Here is an 18,561-nt window from a genome sequence, read left to right as displayed (position 1 = left end):
AGAAGTATATTATTGGTGATCTATCACTGATGTGCAGTAGTTGCTTACGTAGCATCAGCTTTGTTCATTGAGTAAATTTATTAGTTTTATTTGCACACAGATTGGTGCCTCGGATCTAGGAATCACTGATTTCATTCGAGTGGGTCGGTCTGATGAAAGGTACTAGTATCACAAGTAAACAAAGTCTATGAATATCTCCCTGGAGAGAGAAGAAGGAGAAAACTAGAAATTTACTTTCAAAAGAAGAAAAAACGGAGATGCGTAGAAAATTTGTACTAGAAACCAACGAATCTTCCACTTCCTTCGCACTTTTGAGAATGCCGACAAGGAAAGAAGACTATTCAACGGCACCATCGATAAAATGTGTACTTGTACGCTCCTCCTATATAGATAAGGTATGCTTTATAAAAAAAACCGAAGTATGAGGGATTGAAGAAGGGATCATGCTTTTATGGGCAACTAAGCCACGGGCTAACGATGAAATATACATGTACGTTATTTATTATGTACGTGCATAATACATTGTTGATATATTTTGATAAAGAAGTGATAATACACATGGTAAATAACCACCCTCATCACATTGTATTCAATAACCAAGTCATAACTTTGAACAAAGATAATCGTAAGGTCTTTTTTAGTGAAGTCGTGTGCCTTCTAATTATCCAGTAAACATTCATGCATTTTGTCGTTTCCACGTTAATTCTATGGTGAATGCTGTGATGTGGCTTTTCCCCCCACTGTGAGCTTTCTTTATCTCCAACGCACATCACCTCCACCAACCACCACATGAATCATGCATTGTATGACTTTGTTCACTATCGCATGCTAATATCGTCATGAAAACAAGTTGTCATGGGTTCTAAATGCTCTTATATTAGTTTACGGAGGGATTATGAAATAACGATGCTCTCTAGTGCATCAATTTAGTACAATACAACAACTACCCCCTCCATCTCAAAATAGGTATCTTAAACTTAGTACTAAGTTAGTACAAATATAGTATCAAAGCAGCGACACTTATTTTGGGACGGAGGAAGTACAACAATAGAATGTTTTTGAAAGGACGCATTAAGACTTAAGACTCAAGACCTTGACGAGGGTCCGCTTGTTTACGTTGGCCAGAATCGGCCGTTGTTGATGGATGTCAGGACAGAATTTCAGGTTGCGTTGCCCCTCCTTCCTTCCCTAAAGCAAAGGTAATGCTACTCAGCAACGACACCATGGGTCAACTACAACGGCAATTAGTCAAGTACACCTTTCCTGTGTTGTTGTCTTACTACTTGGGCCTTGAAGTAAAGCAGTCACGGGGTGAGATCACCATCTGCCAAAAGAGCTATGCTGAGAAGGTCATCATATGGACGTTTACCATATGATGACGTGGGCTTAACTAACTCCCTAAACCTGAGCTGAGATGCGTATAAGCCGCGCCATCCCACGACCCACTCACCGCAGCTCTCCCTACTCTAACAGAAAGCTAACTGAATGCTGAAGAAACTGTCATGCCATCGAGGTCATGCCGGCTAATACTACCATGCATATCACAGGCGATGCATGCATGCTTATTCAGAGGAAAACAGTAAACTACTTAAGCAACGAATTATTCCTAACAATTCACCCCCTAATCTCGTTGCTTCTAGTGACCTCCATGATGCGAAGCTTCTGACGCATCTCAATGAAACGCACCTTGTTCAGCGCCTTAGTCAGAACATCAGTTAGCTGCCCATTTGTGCCAATGTGTTCAACCTCAAGTTTCCCTTCTTCAAGACAGTTCCTAATGAAATGATACTTGAGATTTATATGCTTGCTCCTATCATGATGAATAGGATTCTTGCAAAGGGCGATAGCTGACTTGTTGTCAATGAACAGCTCAAACTTGGCCGGAGCACGACCTGTCAGACTTCCAATGAGCCTACTAAGCCACATCTCCTGACATGTTGCCGTCGTTGCTGCTACATACTCTGCCTCGCATGAAGATAGGGCCACTACCCTCTGTTTCTGCGAGGACCAGGACACCACCTTCATGTCTGGGTCGTAGCGGCCTTGGTTCCCAGAGAGTGACCAGCCAACCGGAGCATATGAAGCGTGAGTCCGATGGCCTGCGTTGTTGAATGCGTTGCCGTTGGGTCCTATAGGGCTCCCTGGGTCGTCAGAGTGGTCGCTCGATAGAACATCTGATGGAGTTGCAGCAGCAGAGGCTGTTGCACCAAAGCCAGAAGCAGTCTGCATCGGCACAGATGTTGTCTCGCGCTTCGGCTGTTCTTTCTTTGGCTTTTTATTACCTTCGGCGATGAAGCTGCCCACCACAACCTGGATAGGCGTTGCAGCCATAAGCATTCCAGCAACACAACCTCCTACAACACGTCCATCGCTTCCAGCCAGAGCAACACTCAAACCACCTGTCCTGCTGCGAGTGTCACCATCCTCTGCGAGCAGAAAGGAGCCCGACAGAGAGAGAATACCAAAGTGGCCCTCATATGTCACTATGCCACCAGAGGCATCGAGCTGTTTCTTTTTGCCAGATCCGGGGGCCGTCCTCTGCGCTTGCCGTCAGGATTCGAGTTGGACCCCGCGCCACCAGACTTCCCGCCCGCCTCAGCCTTCACCGCCGAGCCGATGGTCCCGTCCGGCCCGTACTTCCTCGGCCGCCCCCTCTTCTTCTTCACGAGCTCCCCGCCGCTGCCGCTGACGCTGACCACCAGGGCGCCGCTGACGGGCTGCGGCATGCCCGGCGGGGCGGCGGAATCGGGCCGGTACACGGCCAGCGGCATGTCCGCGGGCTTCATTGCCGGCGACCAGGCGCCGCGCGACGCCATGGGGTTGAAGGCGAGCGGCATCCCGTGCATGACGTTCATGGAGCCCGGTGGCATCGCGCCGTAGGCGTGCTGCGGCATCATGACGCCGGGGGGCCACCGGCGGCGGCGAGCTCATGCGCGGCGTCTGCGGCTGCTGCGGCGTCCTCCTGTGTTGCAGACTTCAGCCCCATTGTTCGAGGAGTGTTATTGGAGGAGGGGAGGCAAGCAGCGGGAGGAAGGAGAGGAGGCAGAGGGACGATTCCTATGGCACCCTACCAGGATAATGGATCGGGAGCGAGGGGAACGCGCTTACGCACAGGGTCCCCTAGCAGCGTCGCTGCGCTCCTCCTTCTCTGTTGTCTCTATCTCTCTCTCTTCCATGGCGGTCGGAGGCCATGGGATGCGACGACGGGCGTTGCGGTGAATTTTCTCCGGAGAGAGATGAGATCAGGGCTGAGAGTAGTTAGGGTCTTAGGGGAGACATGGGACCTGTGTGGTGATATGGGAGAGATGGGACGTGGGTGACCGAGGGAAGTGGGCCTGTTTCTTCGGAAGGCATAGAAAAATCGGGGGGAGGGAAACACGTACAATGCAAGCGGGAGTAAAAAAATTCTAGCGTGCCGGATCTCTCGAGGGGAGTAGGAAAGAAGTTGAACCATCACGACGACGGCAGATCCTCCTTTAATAGTATAAAAGATTAATGACGATCTTCTAGAGCATTACTGGGCGCCGGCACGCCGGCCCGGGCGTTCCCACCGGTCGCAGCCCAGTCGTCAAATCCACGAGCCGCACCGTTAGATCTCTCATGCAGCAAAAATCCCTCGATGTAGCAAATTTAGGCCATGACGCAGCAACTTTTGTCCACGGTTGCAATAAAAATATAATTGTAGCAAAAAAATATCAACGTGGTCGTAGCAAAAAAAAGGACGTTGATGATGTGTGGTAGCAAAACAAAATGTGAGTTGTAGCAAAACAATCCGGTGAACTCAGATTACAACTCTCACGAACGTGTATGCAACTTCTTTAATAAATGAATGCAGCAAAAAATAATACCGGTTGTAGCAAAAATTAACACGGTTGTAATAAAAATCAAACGTCGGTTGTAGCAAAAAAATCCAACAAACTTGAGTTGCAACCAAACGTGGATGTAATTTTTTTAATAAATAAATTGTAGCAAAATAAAAATCGGTTATAGCAAATTTGGACGAAAAAATGTTGCAAGCCGTGACCAGCGGCCGCACGGCCGAACGATTCGACCAAGCGTTTCCCAATCTTCTAGGCATGTGACATACTTCCTCCATCACAGTTTATAAGGCGTGCACGTGTATCTAGGTCGTCAATTTGACTTATATAAAATATATTGTTTAACATAAAAATTATATCATTAAAAAATAGAACATCTAAAGTTTCTAATGATATATTTTTTATAATATATGTTTCTTATTAAGTTGGTTAAATTGACGACCTAGATACACGTGCAAGCCTTATAAACTGAAACGGAGGGAGTAACAGAAATACATGGTCGCTCACTGTTGTCTCCTTGCATGATACGACTCTATAAATTACAACTTTGCGAGGCACAAGAACAACCGTTCTCTCTTCCATCAAGGAAAAAGAAAGTAGCACCAATTCTAAGAATCTGGCCGCTTCCATCCCATAAAATTTACTTTCATCTATGGACGTTACGACAACGTCTTCTTCTCGGTCATGCTAGCACGTCAGATAGATCATAGATGGCAATCTAAGTTGTGTTAAAAACACGAGGGAATCAGTTCAAAAAACACACACGAGGGAATCAGAGACATGAGGAGAGAAACAACTGTTGCTATGCGGATCTAGAACCCTAGAGCATTATCCCTCCAGTGTAGCATTTTACTATTGGTGTGGCCAAACATTGTGATTCGATGGACCGATCATGCCCGCGATCTTTATAACGATGCAGTCTTTCTTTATCCGCTCTACCTCTAAATGCATTTTCACGTTGGTCATGGCCCCTCTCGCAAGCCCCGGCTACAATGTTTCACAGAAAAATTGTGGTCAAAGGTTGAATTTTGTAAACCATGGACCCTTTCATGAATCAGGAAAATGTTTGGAGTATCCAGAAATTCCATCCCCGGAGCCCAGGATCCAACAGTGATCAGCGAACTCGAACGGAACCTAGTTAGAGATAGGAAAAATAAACCTGAACGAATTCGCCAACAGCCTCCAAAATCCGCAGGCGAGAGAGAGGAAGGGAGAAGAAGTAAAAAAAAAAGATGTCATCGTCGTCCCACGCCGCCGCCTCCGCCGCGAGATCGGCTCTCCGTCACGCGCCCCTTGCTGCCTCGTCGTCCTCCTCCGCCACTGGAGCCGCCAGGATCCTCTGCAGGTAGGTTTCTGCTAGGCTGTCCAAGAAATCGATCGATCGATGGGTGGGTGGGTGGTTGCGGGCGCGCGCCCATGCAAGATTCCCTATAGGTCGGCGGCGGTGGGTCTGGAGACGCGGATGCCCCTGCACAGCACGGCGTCGGCGGATCATCGATATTTTATCTCTCTTCTAAGCCCTAGTCACTTCCCTGATGTAACGACATATTATGGGTTTTTGTAATATATTCGGGTGGGAAAAGCTCTCCTCCCCGGTGACCGCTGATTTTTTTGCTTCACATGTAACTAATTGTGCTGAACATTTCACTAGAGAACATGAGAAGAACAAAACTAGATTTTGACATGGAAAAAAAGACATAAAACTCGTGGTGCATATGAAAATTTGGAGAAATCGACAGATCTTTCAGTTGGTACGCACAAGGATGCCGACAAAAAAGAAAAGCTGATCGGTGGTGTCATGATGGGACGTATTTTGTACCCCACACCTAAAGATAAGATATGTTTTAAAGTGAAACTTAATGACAACTAACAAAAGATATAATCATGCCTTCATGGGCAATGGCAATCTTCGTGGCATGTGATATATCAGATGTACATGTCCCCTCCTTGTTGTCTCCTTGCTTGGTCTAGCTATATAAATTCTGACTTTGCTAGGCATAACGTTCCTATCACTCATTTTTCCTCAAAGAATTTTTTTTAGCCCCAACCACTCCATGGCATGAAAGGCCAAACTATTGTAGTAAGACAAAGCATCTAGCTGCTTCCATCGAGCCCATAAGAAAACACATTGTTATTCACGTTTTCTTGTTACCACCATGGTTTCTATTTGTCATGATAAAACATCAGAGAGATGGCAATATGAGATGTATCGAGAACACGAAGGAATTGGAGACATTGGGAGAGGAGCAACCATTTCTCGACGAATCCGACAACCTAGTATATTCCCGACCACTCTAGGTAGTCCAACAAACATGCCTCCTAGTAGCACTTGTTATACAAACATTTGCTTAAAAACGATAGGGCCACAAACTTAATTGACAAGGTCAACGAACTCTTGATGACGCACACCACCTTGCGGTGCTTTAAGAGCCATTGCTCAGCTATTTAAACAAAGTCCAGCTCATGTGTGGCGCTTCATCATTGATGTGGTGAAGCCATTCCTCCTCTTGGAGAGATCACGCTCGTAGTCTTTGGAACAATACCGTGCAATTTTTTCCATTTCTTCGGGCCTCCGGGGCCATTCTGATAAATACTTACTGAAGTTTACAAAACATGAATGTCTTTCTTTACAAAAAAAAACATGAAGACCTTATACATAAATCAAGAATTCATTTTTTTGGGCCATATAAATTACGAATTCATGGCATGGAGGAAAATTTCACCTGCTATCATGCATGGTCACACAAGACTCCTGGCCTAGAATCCACAAACCAAATAGGACCTATAGAAAAGAAAAATAAACCCGAACGAATTCACCAACAACTCCCAAAGCCGCAAGCGAGAGAGAGGAAGGGAGAAGAATAAAAGAATGATCGTCGGCCCGTGCCACCGCCTCTGCCGTAATATCGACTCTCTGTTGGGTGCTCCTCGCTACCTTGTCGTCCTCCTTCGCCACTGGAGTCGTCGAGATCCTCCACAGGTAAGGTTTCTCAGAGAACATAGAGCCCCTCTTATACTTCCTCCATCACAGTTTATAAGACGTGCACGTGTATCTAGGTCGTCAATTTGACTTATATAAAATATATTGTTTAACATAAAAATTATATCATTAAAAAATAGAACATCTAAAGTTTCTAATGATATATTTTTTATAATATATGTTTCTTATTAAGTTGGTTAAATTGACGACCTAGATACACGTGCAAGCCTTATAAACTGAAACGGAGGGAGTATCTAGAAAGTGATCAACAAACAACTACTCAACCTCTTTTATCGTACCTTTGTCCTAACAAATGTTGGTCTCTCTACTTTTTTGTTTAGAATGTTCTAGTGACCACTGCCTCGAATTGTGGCTTATTATCTAAGTCGCAGAACCGTGTTATGGTTGTTGTCACTCATGATTTGGCTGTTGTCCTTTCTCTCTTGCGGGTTTCCAGTCTTCCGACCATGCGGACGAGCATTCTCTCATCCATGGACTGCATTTCCCTTCGTGGAATGCTTACATAATCATCATTGATGACACAACTATTGACCTCAACCATGTGTTCATTGGTCCTTGACTGCGCCCATCGAAGTGAAGATCTTTGGTTGGTTTCTATTTAAAGGTAGGATGAACAAAAAGGCAACATGTGCCAGAAGAACATTGCCGCAAACGCCACTTGCCCTAGATGTGCCGCCCCTTGTGAAGACGATTCTCCCCTAGCTCAACTTTGTCCGACAACTTCACAAGTTTAGATCAATCCGGGACTTCTTCTTGATCCTGACTTGTAATAGATATGGAAGTCTAACATGCCACCTGGCCTATTCTTCGAGTTCTTTGAAAACTATGGGATTCATGAAATTCTTTCGTCTTCCATGTTTAATTCCATACGTCCAAGACCACCATTAGAAACACCGTGCTCAACTTCTTAGTACTGATATTCATATTTACATAAATTACCGTGTGTGACACCGCTAGATCATTGATATTTCTCTTCTAAGCCCTAGTCACTTCCCTAATGTAGCGACATACTAGTCACTTCCCTAATGTAACAACATATTATGGGTTTTTGTAATATATTCGGGTGGGAAAAGCTCTCCTCCCCGGTGACCGCTGATTTTTTTTGTTTCACATGTAACTAATTGTGCTGAACATTTCACTAGAGAACATGAGAAGAACAAAACTAGATTTTGACACAAAAAAAGACAAAACTCGTGATGCATATGAAAATTTGAAGAAATCAACAGATCTTTCAGTTGGTATGCACAAGGATGCCGACAAAAAAGAGAAGCTGATTGCTGGTATCATGCTGGGACATATCTGGTACTCTGCACCTAAATATAACTTATGCTTTAAAGTGAAACTTAATGACAACTAACAAAAGATATAATCATGCCTTCATGGGATCGTGGCATGTGATATATCAGATGTACATGTCCCCTCCTTGTTGTCTCCTTGCTTGGTCTAGCTATATAAATTGTGACTTTGCTAGGCATAACGTTCCTATCACTCCTTTTTCCTCAAAGGATTTTTTTAGCACCAACTACTCCATGGCATGAAAGGCCAAACTATTTAGTAAGACATAGCATCTAGCTGCTTCCATCGAGCCCATAAGAAAACACATTGTTATTCACGTTTTCTTGTTGCCACCACAATTTCTATTCGTCATGGTAAATCATCAGATAGATGGCAAATATAAGATGTGTCGGAAACATGAGGGAATTGGAGACATCTGGAAAGGAGCAACCATTTCTCGACAAATCCGACAACCTAGTATCTTCTCGACCACTCTAGGTAGTCCAACAAACATGCCTCCTAGTAGCACCTGGTATACAACCTTCTGCTCGAAGACGACATGGCCATGAACTTGATTGACAAGGCCAACGAACTGTTGATGAAGCACACCTCCTTGCGGTGCATTAAGAGCCATCGCTCAGCCATCAAATTCCAGCTCTTGTGTGGCGCTCCACGATTGATGTGGTGAAGCCATTCCTCCTCTTCGAGAGATCATGCCGGTAGTCTTCAGAACAATACCATGCAGCTTCCTCCATTGCTCCGGGCCTTCGGGGCCAGTCTGATCAATACGTACTGAATTTTACAAAACATGAGTGTCTTTTTTTTCTTTTACAAAAAAAATATGAAGAACTTGCATAAATCAAGAATTCATTTTTTAGCCATATAATGATATAATTTATGAATTCATGGCATGGAGGGAATTTTCACCTGCTATCTATCACGCATGGTCACACGAGACCCCGGGCCCAGGCCCAGAATCCACAAACCCAACAGGGCCTATAGAAAAGAAAAATAAACCCGAACGAGTTCGCCAGCAGCCCCCAAAGCCGCAGGCGAGAGAGAGGAAGGGAGAAGAAGAAGAAAAAAGATGGCATCGTCGGCCCGCGCCGCCGCCTCCGCCGCGAGATCGGCTCTCCGCCGGGCGCCCCTCGCCGCCTCGTCCTCCTCCTCCGCCGCCGCCGGAGCCGCCGGGATCCTCCGCAGGTAAGGCTTCCGCTACGCTGTCCAAGAGATCGGTCGATTTGTTGGTGGGTCGGCGGCTGCGGGCGCGTGCTCACGCCGAGTTTCCCTGCAGGTCGGCGGCGGCGGGCCTGGCGACGCGGGTGCCCCTGCACAGCGCGGCGCGCCTGGGATCCTGCGTCACCCGAGGTAAACCCGCGCGTCACCTCCCCCCCACCCCCTCCCGTTCCGCTGGTTGTTAGCTACCATTAGATCGGATCTTGGGTTCTCGGTGCGAACGGCTGCGCAGGGTAGAATTTGCGTGATTGATCTTGCTCTATCTATGAGGCCTCTAGGGTCAGTTAGTCTGGCACGAACCGTATGTACCTCCAGTGTTTTCTCAAATTGATTTCCCTAATCCATACCAAGAACAGAATCAATTGGCACTGCACACTGGATGCATGTTGAACTACGCAGTCTGCACAATCTTGCGTTGGGGGGAGGAGTTGGTGATACTGTCTTGCGTGTGGCTTTGTTGTTGAGCTCAACTGCTCATACAACATGTGAGCCTAGAAATAAGAGTGTGAATCCTGTTGATTCGGCAGGATAGCGTGATCATTTTCGTAAGGAAGTGCGCCGGTAGTTTGAGGAGAGTTGGTGATAAACATTTGCGAATTCATGAATAACTAAGTAACTGTCATACTGAAAAAAACTTCCTGCTGTAGATTATTAATCTTATTATCCATGAGTATATTATATGACTCCATCTACGGCAACCACTTGTCACAAAAACACCTTGAGACTGCTATTCGCTAAGTACCTGTTTCAGTTGTTATTCATTTTTCTATCATAAGCTGTTAAATGCCTTCTTGTTTTTGGTGAATTTGGGAGATCTGTATCCATTGTCCTCAACTAAGCCATTGCATTAGTTCTTGTTCGAGGTTAACAGCCTTATTGTACCTAGACCCATGTGTAAACCATTTGATTGCCAATGCCAGCAGCTCCATGAAGATTAGATATTTTGAGGACCACACAGTAGTAGCTCGTTTATTTTGAGATCTTATATTTCTTGATCTTCATCACATCTGATCAATTAAGGAGGTTGTTTAGTAATGACAATTGAACTTTGACCAGTGTGGCTATCAGAGTTGTACAGTATGCAGATCCTACTAGTTCACTTTGCAGCAAAATGCAGAGAATTATTAGTCTTTATTTCGCTGCAACCCTAATATTGTACCTTAGTTCAAACTTCGTACATTTCCATGTCTTTTTTCTTCTTTCTTTGTGCTCATTGTTCATTAACATTTTCATGTTGTATACACAGATGGCAACAATGCTTTCTCATGGAACTCCAGGCGCATGTTCAGTTCAAATGAGAAACATCTGCCTCCAATATCTGACCCGGAAATTGAGACTGCATTTAAGGATTTGATGGCTGCCAGCTGGAATGAGCTTCCGGGTTCTCTCGTTGAGGAAGCAAAGAAAGAAGTATCTAAAGCTACTGATGATAAGGCTGGTCAAGAAGCTTTGGAAAATGTATTTCGTGCAGCTGAAGCATGTGAAGAATTTAGTGGAGTTTTAGTTACCCTAAGAATGGCTCTTGATGATCTTTGTGGTCTAACCGGTGAGGTCAGTACTTAATCACCTTTCTTCCCTTGTTTATGTATTGCTCTTTGCAGAGTTATGGTTCATTTTTCTGCTTCTGCATATATGTCTTACCAACCCTGGCTCATTTTTCTCCTTCTGCTTATATGTCTTACCAACCCTAATTCTTGCAGAATGTGGGCCCCTTGCCTGGTTACTTAGAAGAAGCTGTGAAATCCGCCTATAGCCGATACATGACATATCTGGAATCTTTTGGTCCTGAAGAGCACTATCTACGGAAAAAAGTGGAGACCGAGTTGGGGACAAAAATGATTCACCTGAAAATGAGATGCAGTGGCATAGGGTCTGAGTGGGGAAAGGTATGTTTCTGTTGAGAGTTACTCATCCCTGCAATTTAGTTTTCTTATATACCAGCATCTGTTGTAGAACTCATGTTTGATACATCTTTGGTGTGTGGGTGCTTGTACTCACTATCATGGTTCATTAATTCTTCTTTTCATTTGCTATGATGTTAGTCTGTTGCTTTTTATGTAAGGTGTTTCTACGTATGCGGCATTCTCATGTTATTTTTTGGATGAATTTGTTTCTTCAATTTCTGTTACCAGCTGTGTGTGCTCTTTACTTCTTTTACCAAGTGTTATGCACAGCTACTGTACTATCTATACACCATGGAGAACTTGGTTGGCAGATGCTCTTTGTCTTGTTTGTAACTATAGACAGATAACCCTGATTGCTTGTCACATCCTAATGAGTAATGAGTAAGAACACTTTCTCGCTTTCCTCTTGTTCTTAATGAGTTAACCAAAGAAAGCCTCTGTTTTGTTGCCAGCAAGGTATGTCTGAGGTTCTATATTTTTCTCAGGCCACTAAACATTTTGGAATTAGTCTACATGTCTAATAAGTGAACTAGATCGATTATATTAATTCAGACTAGTTTGTAGTACTCAAATTGTTAACTAGTTTCTCTTTCCCGCAAGTTACACCAGAAATTCGGAAAACACAACCATTTTCTGGCAAATTCCTTGCCAGGTGTTTCCAGCGTTCCCCCATATTTCCCCCTGTACCCAGTTACCTCTAGAAACTGGGCAGTACTGGCAGCTCAGCAAGAACCACAAGAGTGCGTCTGTTCAAACTTGCCAGGTTTATTATGGGGTCAAGGCTCTTCCCCAGCCTTACTGTTTTCTTCTCACAGATGGAATTCTAGTGATGTCATCATGAGTAATTATTGCAACCAGAAGATGCTCAAACAATTGCTTCTTAATTTTTTTTGTCTCATTAAATTGTTTCCTGATGAAAGTGGATGAGATCCTGCGCAAGTACAGATCATAGCATGTGTGGATTCATGTCTTGATGTCGGTGTTCCTGCTCAGTTTCATAACATGTGTGGATCATGTTTTATTCAGCTCATTCCCTGGTCTGGAGTTCGTCGGCATTGCCTGCTTTATTCAGTATATTCATGAGGTGATTGTTGTTCTTGCAGATCACCCTTATTGGCACCTCAGGGATCTCAGGGTCCTATGTTGAGATGAGGGCATGATGGAACTCTCATTCCAGAACCATGGCCAAACACTGATGGTCTGACGGGAAGCTGCGTGTCGATATCAGAACCAGGTGTTCCGTTTCCTTTTATCTTTCCCCAGTAGCTGCCATGCCAATAACAAGGAGATCGTCAAAACATGTGCACTCACTTTAAGTAGCTCTTTGCGCTCCAGACTTTCCTGCTGTAATAAGTACATGTTTCTGGAGGTTCCGTTGGTTTTGTTTTGTTGCTCAAACCATGATGGATGGTCTTTGTACGTCTCGCATGTTGAGAAACAATATATTTGAATATGATTTGTCTATTTTGTGCATGCTCTGTGTATGTCTCAGTCACTTGAAATTTCATTTATCTCAATCGATTCTGAAAAGCAACTTCGGTTGCGAAATCAGCTGCGAATTATCATGCCGTTTTGTTTTATTGCATTGACCACCGTTTTGAGGGAAAGAGGCTGCCCTGTTCGAAGCAGGAGCGATCTATGCATCGTTGCAGCAACCGTTTTATTTTGGCAACTATTTAGATTATAATCTGAATTGTCAAATACTCCCTCTGACTCAAAATGTAAGATGTTTTTTGACACTGGAGAGGGAGAGTTGTTGCACAACTTATTAAGTAAGTTTAGTGCCTCGCAGAGTCACAGTTCAACAGCAAACTGAGTAAGAAATATTGTTGATTTCAAGCCATGGAAATAGTAAAGTTTTTAGGACAATCTCCCGTGCCTCCCACCTCCCACCATCTTTGTTCATATCATCCAGATCACCGTTGTCGCCTATGGTCAGAGGTGGCTGTCCCTATCCTCATCACGGGAGATGATCGCTCCCCTTTTGTCATTTTGTTATGTTGCATCGATCTTGGCGGTCGTTGCACCGCCATTTTGAAACTTACACATATATGAGTATTCCTTCATTGCAAAAATGGCGAACTTTATGGTGGTGGTTCCACTGCAGGCGGCGAGCAGTTCGGACCGCCTTGAACACCTCTGTTCCTGCGACCGAAGGTGCCACCTCGATGATGAACACAAAAAAATGCAAGGTCATGTCCCGATGAACCCTGATCCTTTCCTTTGGAACCCCACAAAATAACTCAAAATGGAATCAAACACAAAGAGAAACAATAGCAAAAACACATAACAAATCCTTGGCTTATTTGCAATATACCCACAGCAAAATGAAATACACACTTTGTCACAAGCACAACCCCTAACTTTTTTTTTTTTGGTTTGTAAAGAGGCAAGCGGCACAACAAAACTTAAGTACTTATTAGTCTATATATATCGGCCCTTCACTACAACAAGCGGCTATCTCCCCATACGAGAACCCTGAAGATGGAAGATGCTCCATGCACCAGAATGTTCCTTTTTCTTTCTCTCTTCAGGGAGCGGCGACGTTCTCCATGGCGAGCGGCGCGATCTCCTCGCCGACGATCCCCGGCTCGCTCCCCTCCACCCCCAGTTCCAGAAGCACGTCCTCCCAGTTCTTGGCAGGTCCCTGCAGCATACGCCCAGACCACCATTGAGCCATGCAGTCTTTAAATTGCTGCGTGAAACCCAAAATAATTATGTACCTTCCAGGAGAGATCCTGGATCATGCAGTTCTTGACCATCTCCTGGTACGCCGGCGTGCCGACGACCTTGACGGCCCGCTTCAGGGTGGTCGCCACCTTCTTCACGTCCGCCGGCTCCACCACGTTGCACTGGCCACCAAGAAGAAAGGAAACCGTTTCATGGTCTGATCGAGCAGCCAGGATGAACAAGATGAATGATTTTACACAAGAGGATCGATGAGCATACGTCGACGCTGAGGCGGCCCATGTGGAACCCGGTCTTGCCCTCCACGATCGTGTCGACGAGCCCGCCGGTGGACGCGCACACGCACGGCTTAAAATTTGGAAGAAACTTCGGTCATGGCCATGGATATGCAAATGAGGTGAGGAGCTGGCAAGAAGGGTGAGGCGTTTACCGTTCCATAGCGCATTCCCTGGAGCTGGATGAGGCCGCAGGGCTCGAAGCGGCTGGTGACAGCGAGCAAGTCGGCGCCGGCCATCATCTGGTGAGCTAGCGGCGCGTTGAACCTGACCACGGCCCTCACCTTGCCCGGGAACTTCTCCTCCATGCTCTTGAGCAGCTTCTCAAACTTCTTCTTCCCGGTGCCCTGCAATTCATCCGATCACTCAATCATCCATCCATCCTCACGGCGAGCTATCAGGAGGCCTTTTTGAGCGGATCAGCGATGTCGGTCGACGTACAAGGAGAATGATCTGGACGTCCTCCTCCTTCAGGATCTCCGGGATGGCGGCGATCATCACGTCGGGGCCCTTCTGCTCCTCCAGCCTGCCGATGAAGGCCACCAGCGGCACCTTCCTGTCCACCGGCAGCCCCACCTCGGCCTGCAGCGCCTCCTTGTTCAGCGCCTTGGCCTCCAACGCCTGTCACTTTGCCTCGTTAGTCAGAGAACCCAGAACCAGCGATCACCGGAAGAAGAGGAGGAAATCCTTTGTGTGGGTGGGTGGGTGCTCACGGTGGTGATGTCGTAGTTGACGGCGAGGAACTTGTCCTTGGTGGGGTCCCACTCACTGACGTCCATGCCGTTGACGATGCCGGTGATCCCCGTGAGGCGCATGATGTTGTCGAGCTCGCAGCCCCTGGCTTCGCCAGAGATGAGCTCCTCAGCGTAGTAGGGGCTCACCGTCAGCACCTTGTCGGCCTGCAGGATCCCGGCCTTCATCCAGTTGATCTTGCGCCCCTCCACGGGCTTGTCGTAGCCGTCAATGAAGTCGAAGGACGACTTGAACCTGTCGGGCAGGTTGAGCTGCGCAAAGTCGTCGAAGGAGAAGCGGCCCTGGTACGAGATGTTGTGGATGCAGAAGGCCACCTAGCAAAAGCAGATGCTTCCAGGGTTAAGTTCAGAATGGACAACAATATATATATATATATATATATATATGCAGAGAGAATATGTAGATTCAAAAGATGCAAATTTCAAAACCTTGGCCGTCCTGTAGATGCCATTGGACTGGTAGTTGCTCTTGAGGTAGCAGGCCAGAAGGCCCGTGTGCCAGTCGTTGCACACGAACACCACGTCTTCCCCTGCACGGCACGACACGGGGCGGCGGCACCAAGATACAAGAAAAATGGTGATCATCCGTTGCTCTCAAGAAGATTTCAACTTGTTCAGAGTGCACATTGCAGTCTAGTTTGAGGTAGGAGGTGTGGTTAATCTTACCGTAGGGACCAGAAAAGTAGGGGTTGTTGTTGAGGTTGAGGATCCTGGGTGCCTCGAGTGCTGCCTGGCAGAGAAGGCTGAAGCGCTGCTGGTTGTCCTCATAGTCTGTGCCGGCGTCGGGCCCGTAGATCTTCTCCTTGGTCTTGCCCCGGACCTGGAAATTGTAAGCAGCAGAAACAAAGATTCACTGACATCAATCACCATGCACCTTTGAGTTTGGAATTTGTAGGACAAAGAGATAGCTTGATCGATCGATCGACGACGAGAATCGGTCACGCACCTTCTCCAGGAACCACGGGTGGTCGATGAACACGCGGTCCACTCCGCGCTTGTAGCAGTGGAAGAACCTCACCCTCTCGTACTCGTCAGCGACTTTGATCTGCGAAATCCAGCCAGTCGGTAGAATCTTGCAGAAATGTGCAGGAGCATGTGAAGCGTGATCATTCATATGGCGGATACCTACCTCGGAGATGACGCTGGTGTCCCAGGCGTCCTTGTACTGATCGTAGCGCGGGGAGACGACCATCACCCGGTGACCGTTGGCCTGAACAGACACGCCGTCAGTTGTAATGGCAGGCATGCCTACAAGTAGTAGAAGAGAATGGTGGTTGGGTGTCGTGATGCTAGCTTACGGCCATGGCCGGGGGGAGGCCGCCGAGGACATCGCCAAGGCCGCCGGTCTTGCTCCAGGGCGCCATCTCGGCGCCGACGAACACGAGGTTCATGCCGCTGCCCGTGGCGCGCACCACCACGGAGAGGCACCGCCGGCTCCCGCGGTGCGCTTTCCGGCTTTGCTTCGGGGCGGCGCTTGCTCCGATAGTCCTCATACCAAGCGCCGCATCCGCCGGGTTCCGGGGCCTGAGGCCCTGAAAACCTGGACGCCGGAATCTGTCGGTGACGCCGAGGACGGTGCCGGAGGTGGCGAGCTGGGACGTGGCCAGAGCCGCCATGGCGCCGCGCACAGGGTGTGGCTACCTGCAGTGAGAGACGACTGCACTGATCGTCAGTGTGAGTAGTGAAGTAAATACTCCAGAATTTTTCAGTCAGGTTTTGTCGACTTTACATTTCTTCGGAAATCCAAACATAAGTACACGGTTTTGTCCGGCTTTCCGTTCATTAAACGGGAAATTCTCTTCTTCTTAATTATTAAATGAGACGAAACTTATATTACGTCCCTTTTCTTAGAAAAAGAAAACATCAAGCACGAATTTTCTTAGTATGTTCCCTGTGTCAAGCCTTAATGAATCCGGAACCATGCATGAAGCCGTACGTTGGATCTGTTCCTGAAATCTAAGATCGTTTGCAGAGGAATCCATCATAGTACATGCAGGATTTGGATCCAGGAATGTATAAGAAGATCCATGGATAGTCAGTTGCACGCACGGAAGTCGAAAAACAAGGGACAGTGGATCTCACAGGGGCGCCACACGGATATGCATGGATCTAGTACTAGAATCGAACCAACCGAGTGGTGCCGAACTAATAAACCGATCTGATGTATCCATCGGCCGGGAACTGGCCGGGCATGGGAACATGCGTACCTGATCGATCTGATCTCTTCTTCTTGCTGAACTTGTTCTTCCTCTCTCTGGACGGACGGACGGGCGGGCGGCGCGCGTGCTCACAGTCGCGGGGCACTCGTGAGTGAGTGAGTGTTGTTGTTGTTGAGTGGCAGAGGTTGTAGTGTGTGGTAGGGGGCGGGCGGGCGGAAGTGACGGGACTCCAAGGAAACGAACGAACGGTGCGTGGCTCCGGGGAGCGGGCCTATATGTTATGTACTCGCTCGCTCAGTCCCGTGGTGCCCGATCCCCAATACCCGCTCCGCTCCGCTCCTCGTGCATGTATGCATGCATGCATGCAGGCGCCACGGCACGGGACCGGCTGCGACCGTGCGAGAGGCAGCATGCAGGCGATCGACGTTGAGTGAGCGTCTGCGATACTACTCACGCTGCTGCATGCCTTCTCCGCTTGTCGTCTGTTTGTTCGTTTCTGCGTGCATGGGGTGGCACACAGGACAGGAGGAAGATGAAGGCCGCCCGCCGCGCTTTCCAGCGGCCGATCGATCCGGCCTCGCCTTGCCGCGCGTGCACGCACGCATCATCTTGTCGTGTCCGGCCGTCTCCTCCGTTTCCGGTGGGTGTACGTACTGCCGGTGCCCTCTCTCTCTCTCGCGTGATGCCCACATGCCGCGCCTTCTCGACGCCGGACATGGCCCGTGCGTGCGCTCTAGCTTGCTTTCCGTCATGGGGGGCATGCTCCTTCCTCTTCGCTTTTTGGCGGTGGCGCGCCACGAGGAGCGTGGCGTGGTGTGGGTGCGAGGCTAGCAGAGCTTTTGCCCGCACGACGACGGACGACGACAGTGCATTGCCGGCCGGGGCGCCAGTTGGTGTCTACCACCTCCTTTTATTTGTTTTCGTCTTTGCTGCTTCACGGCTCTGTGTGTGGAGTGCGTGATGTACGTGCGTGCTGCCAAACTGGCGCATGGAAATGAGCTGCTGTGACAGTGAGGTCAGCTAGCCGGACAGTTTCTAGAAGCCTCCTACATGTCAATGTAGCATGTATTTAGAGTATCTCCAACAGCCGCGCTTCGCGCCGCGTCTAAAAAATGCGTTTGCCGCGCGCGCTTCGGCTGGTTTAGCGCTGGCTTTAGCAGCCGCGCTATAATGTAGCGCGCGCCGCTCCAGCAGTGCCCAAAAATGCAGCGCGCGCACACCATTTTTTTAATAAATAAATTGCATTAAAATAAAAAGCATATAAAGTTTTTTACATAGATTGCAACTTGATAGGTAGTTCGAAAACATAGATAGATAATTCGATGCTAGATAGTTCGAAAACATAAAAACTAATCCCAGTCGCTCCAATCATCTACACCATCATCATCGTCGTTGGTGTCGTCAGAGGTTGACAGCCAGATGTCAAACCAACGCTCGTCTTCTTCAGTGAAGA

General features: G+C 47.4%; 2 protein-coding genes and 1 pseudogene across 3 annotated transcripts; 1 reads left to right on the top strand and 2 right to left on the bottom strand.

The window, feature by feature from the left end:
* Nucleotides 1-1,614: 1,614 nt before the first annotated feature.
* On the bottom strand, nucleotides 1,615-3,176 carry LOC123408055 (annotated as a pseudogene).
* Nucleotides 3,177-9,059: 5,883 nt separating this feature from the next.
* LOC123409245 (succinate dehydrogenase subunit 5, mitochondrial) lies at nucleotides 9,060-12,707 on the top strand. The gene is made up of 5 exons (XM_045102197.1): nucleotides 9,060-9,297; nucleotides 9,389-9,462; nucleotides 10,577-10,881; nucleotides 11,031-11,216; nucleotides 12,338-12,707. Exons 1-5 carry the CDS (start codon nucleotides 9,182-9,184, stop codon nucleotides 12,392-12,394), a joined length of 738 nt encoding a protein of 245 aa, XP_044958132.1. The 5' UTR covers nucleotides 9,060-9,181; the 3' UTR covers nucleotides 12,395-12,707.
* An 814-nt stretch (nucleotides 12,708-13,521) lies between these two features.
* LOC123412237 (granule-bound starch synthase 1, chloroplastic/amyloplastic) lies at nucleotides 13,522-17,395 on the bottom strand. 2 transcript variants are annotated; one of them, XM_045105178.1, is made up of 12 exons: nucleotides 17,157-17,395; nucleotides 16,248-16,606; nucleotides 16,079-16,159; nucleotides 15,896-15,994; nucleotides 15,616-15,769; nucleotides 15,379-15,479; nucleotides 14,911-15,264; nucleotides 14,639-14,818; nucleotides 14,353-14,544; nucleotides 14,184-14,270; nucleotides 13,958-14,086; nucleotides 13,522-13,881 (listed from the first exon to the last, which is right to left on the bottom strand). In XM_045105178.1, the coding sequence occupies exons 2-12, from the start codon at nucleotides 16,563-16,565 to the stop codon at nucleotides 13,765-13,767; spliced, it is 1,812 nt and encodes a 603-aa protein (XP_044961113.1). In that variant the 5' UTR covers nucleotides 16,566-16,606; nucleotides 17,157-17,395; the 3' UTR covers nucleotides 13,522-13,764. The 2 variants fall into 2 exon arrangements, with proteins under 2 accessions (XP_044961113.1, XP_044961114.1); XM_045105179.1 differs by having other exon boundaries at nucleotides 16,248-16,590.
* Nucleotides 17,396-18,561: the final 1,166 nt, after the last annotated feature.

This window comes from Hordeum vulgare, chromosome 7H, assembly GCF_904849725.1.
Source record: "Hordeum vulgare subsp. vulgare chromosome 7H, MorexV3_pseudomolecules_assembly, whole genome shotgun sequence".
Lineage (NCBI taxonomy): Eukaryota > Viridiplantae > Streptophyta > Magnoliopsida > Poales > Poaceae > Hordeum > Hordeum vulgare.
Note: the sequence above shows the minus strand (reverse complement) of the source record. Positions and strands in the feature narration are given on the sequence as shown.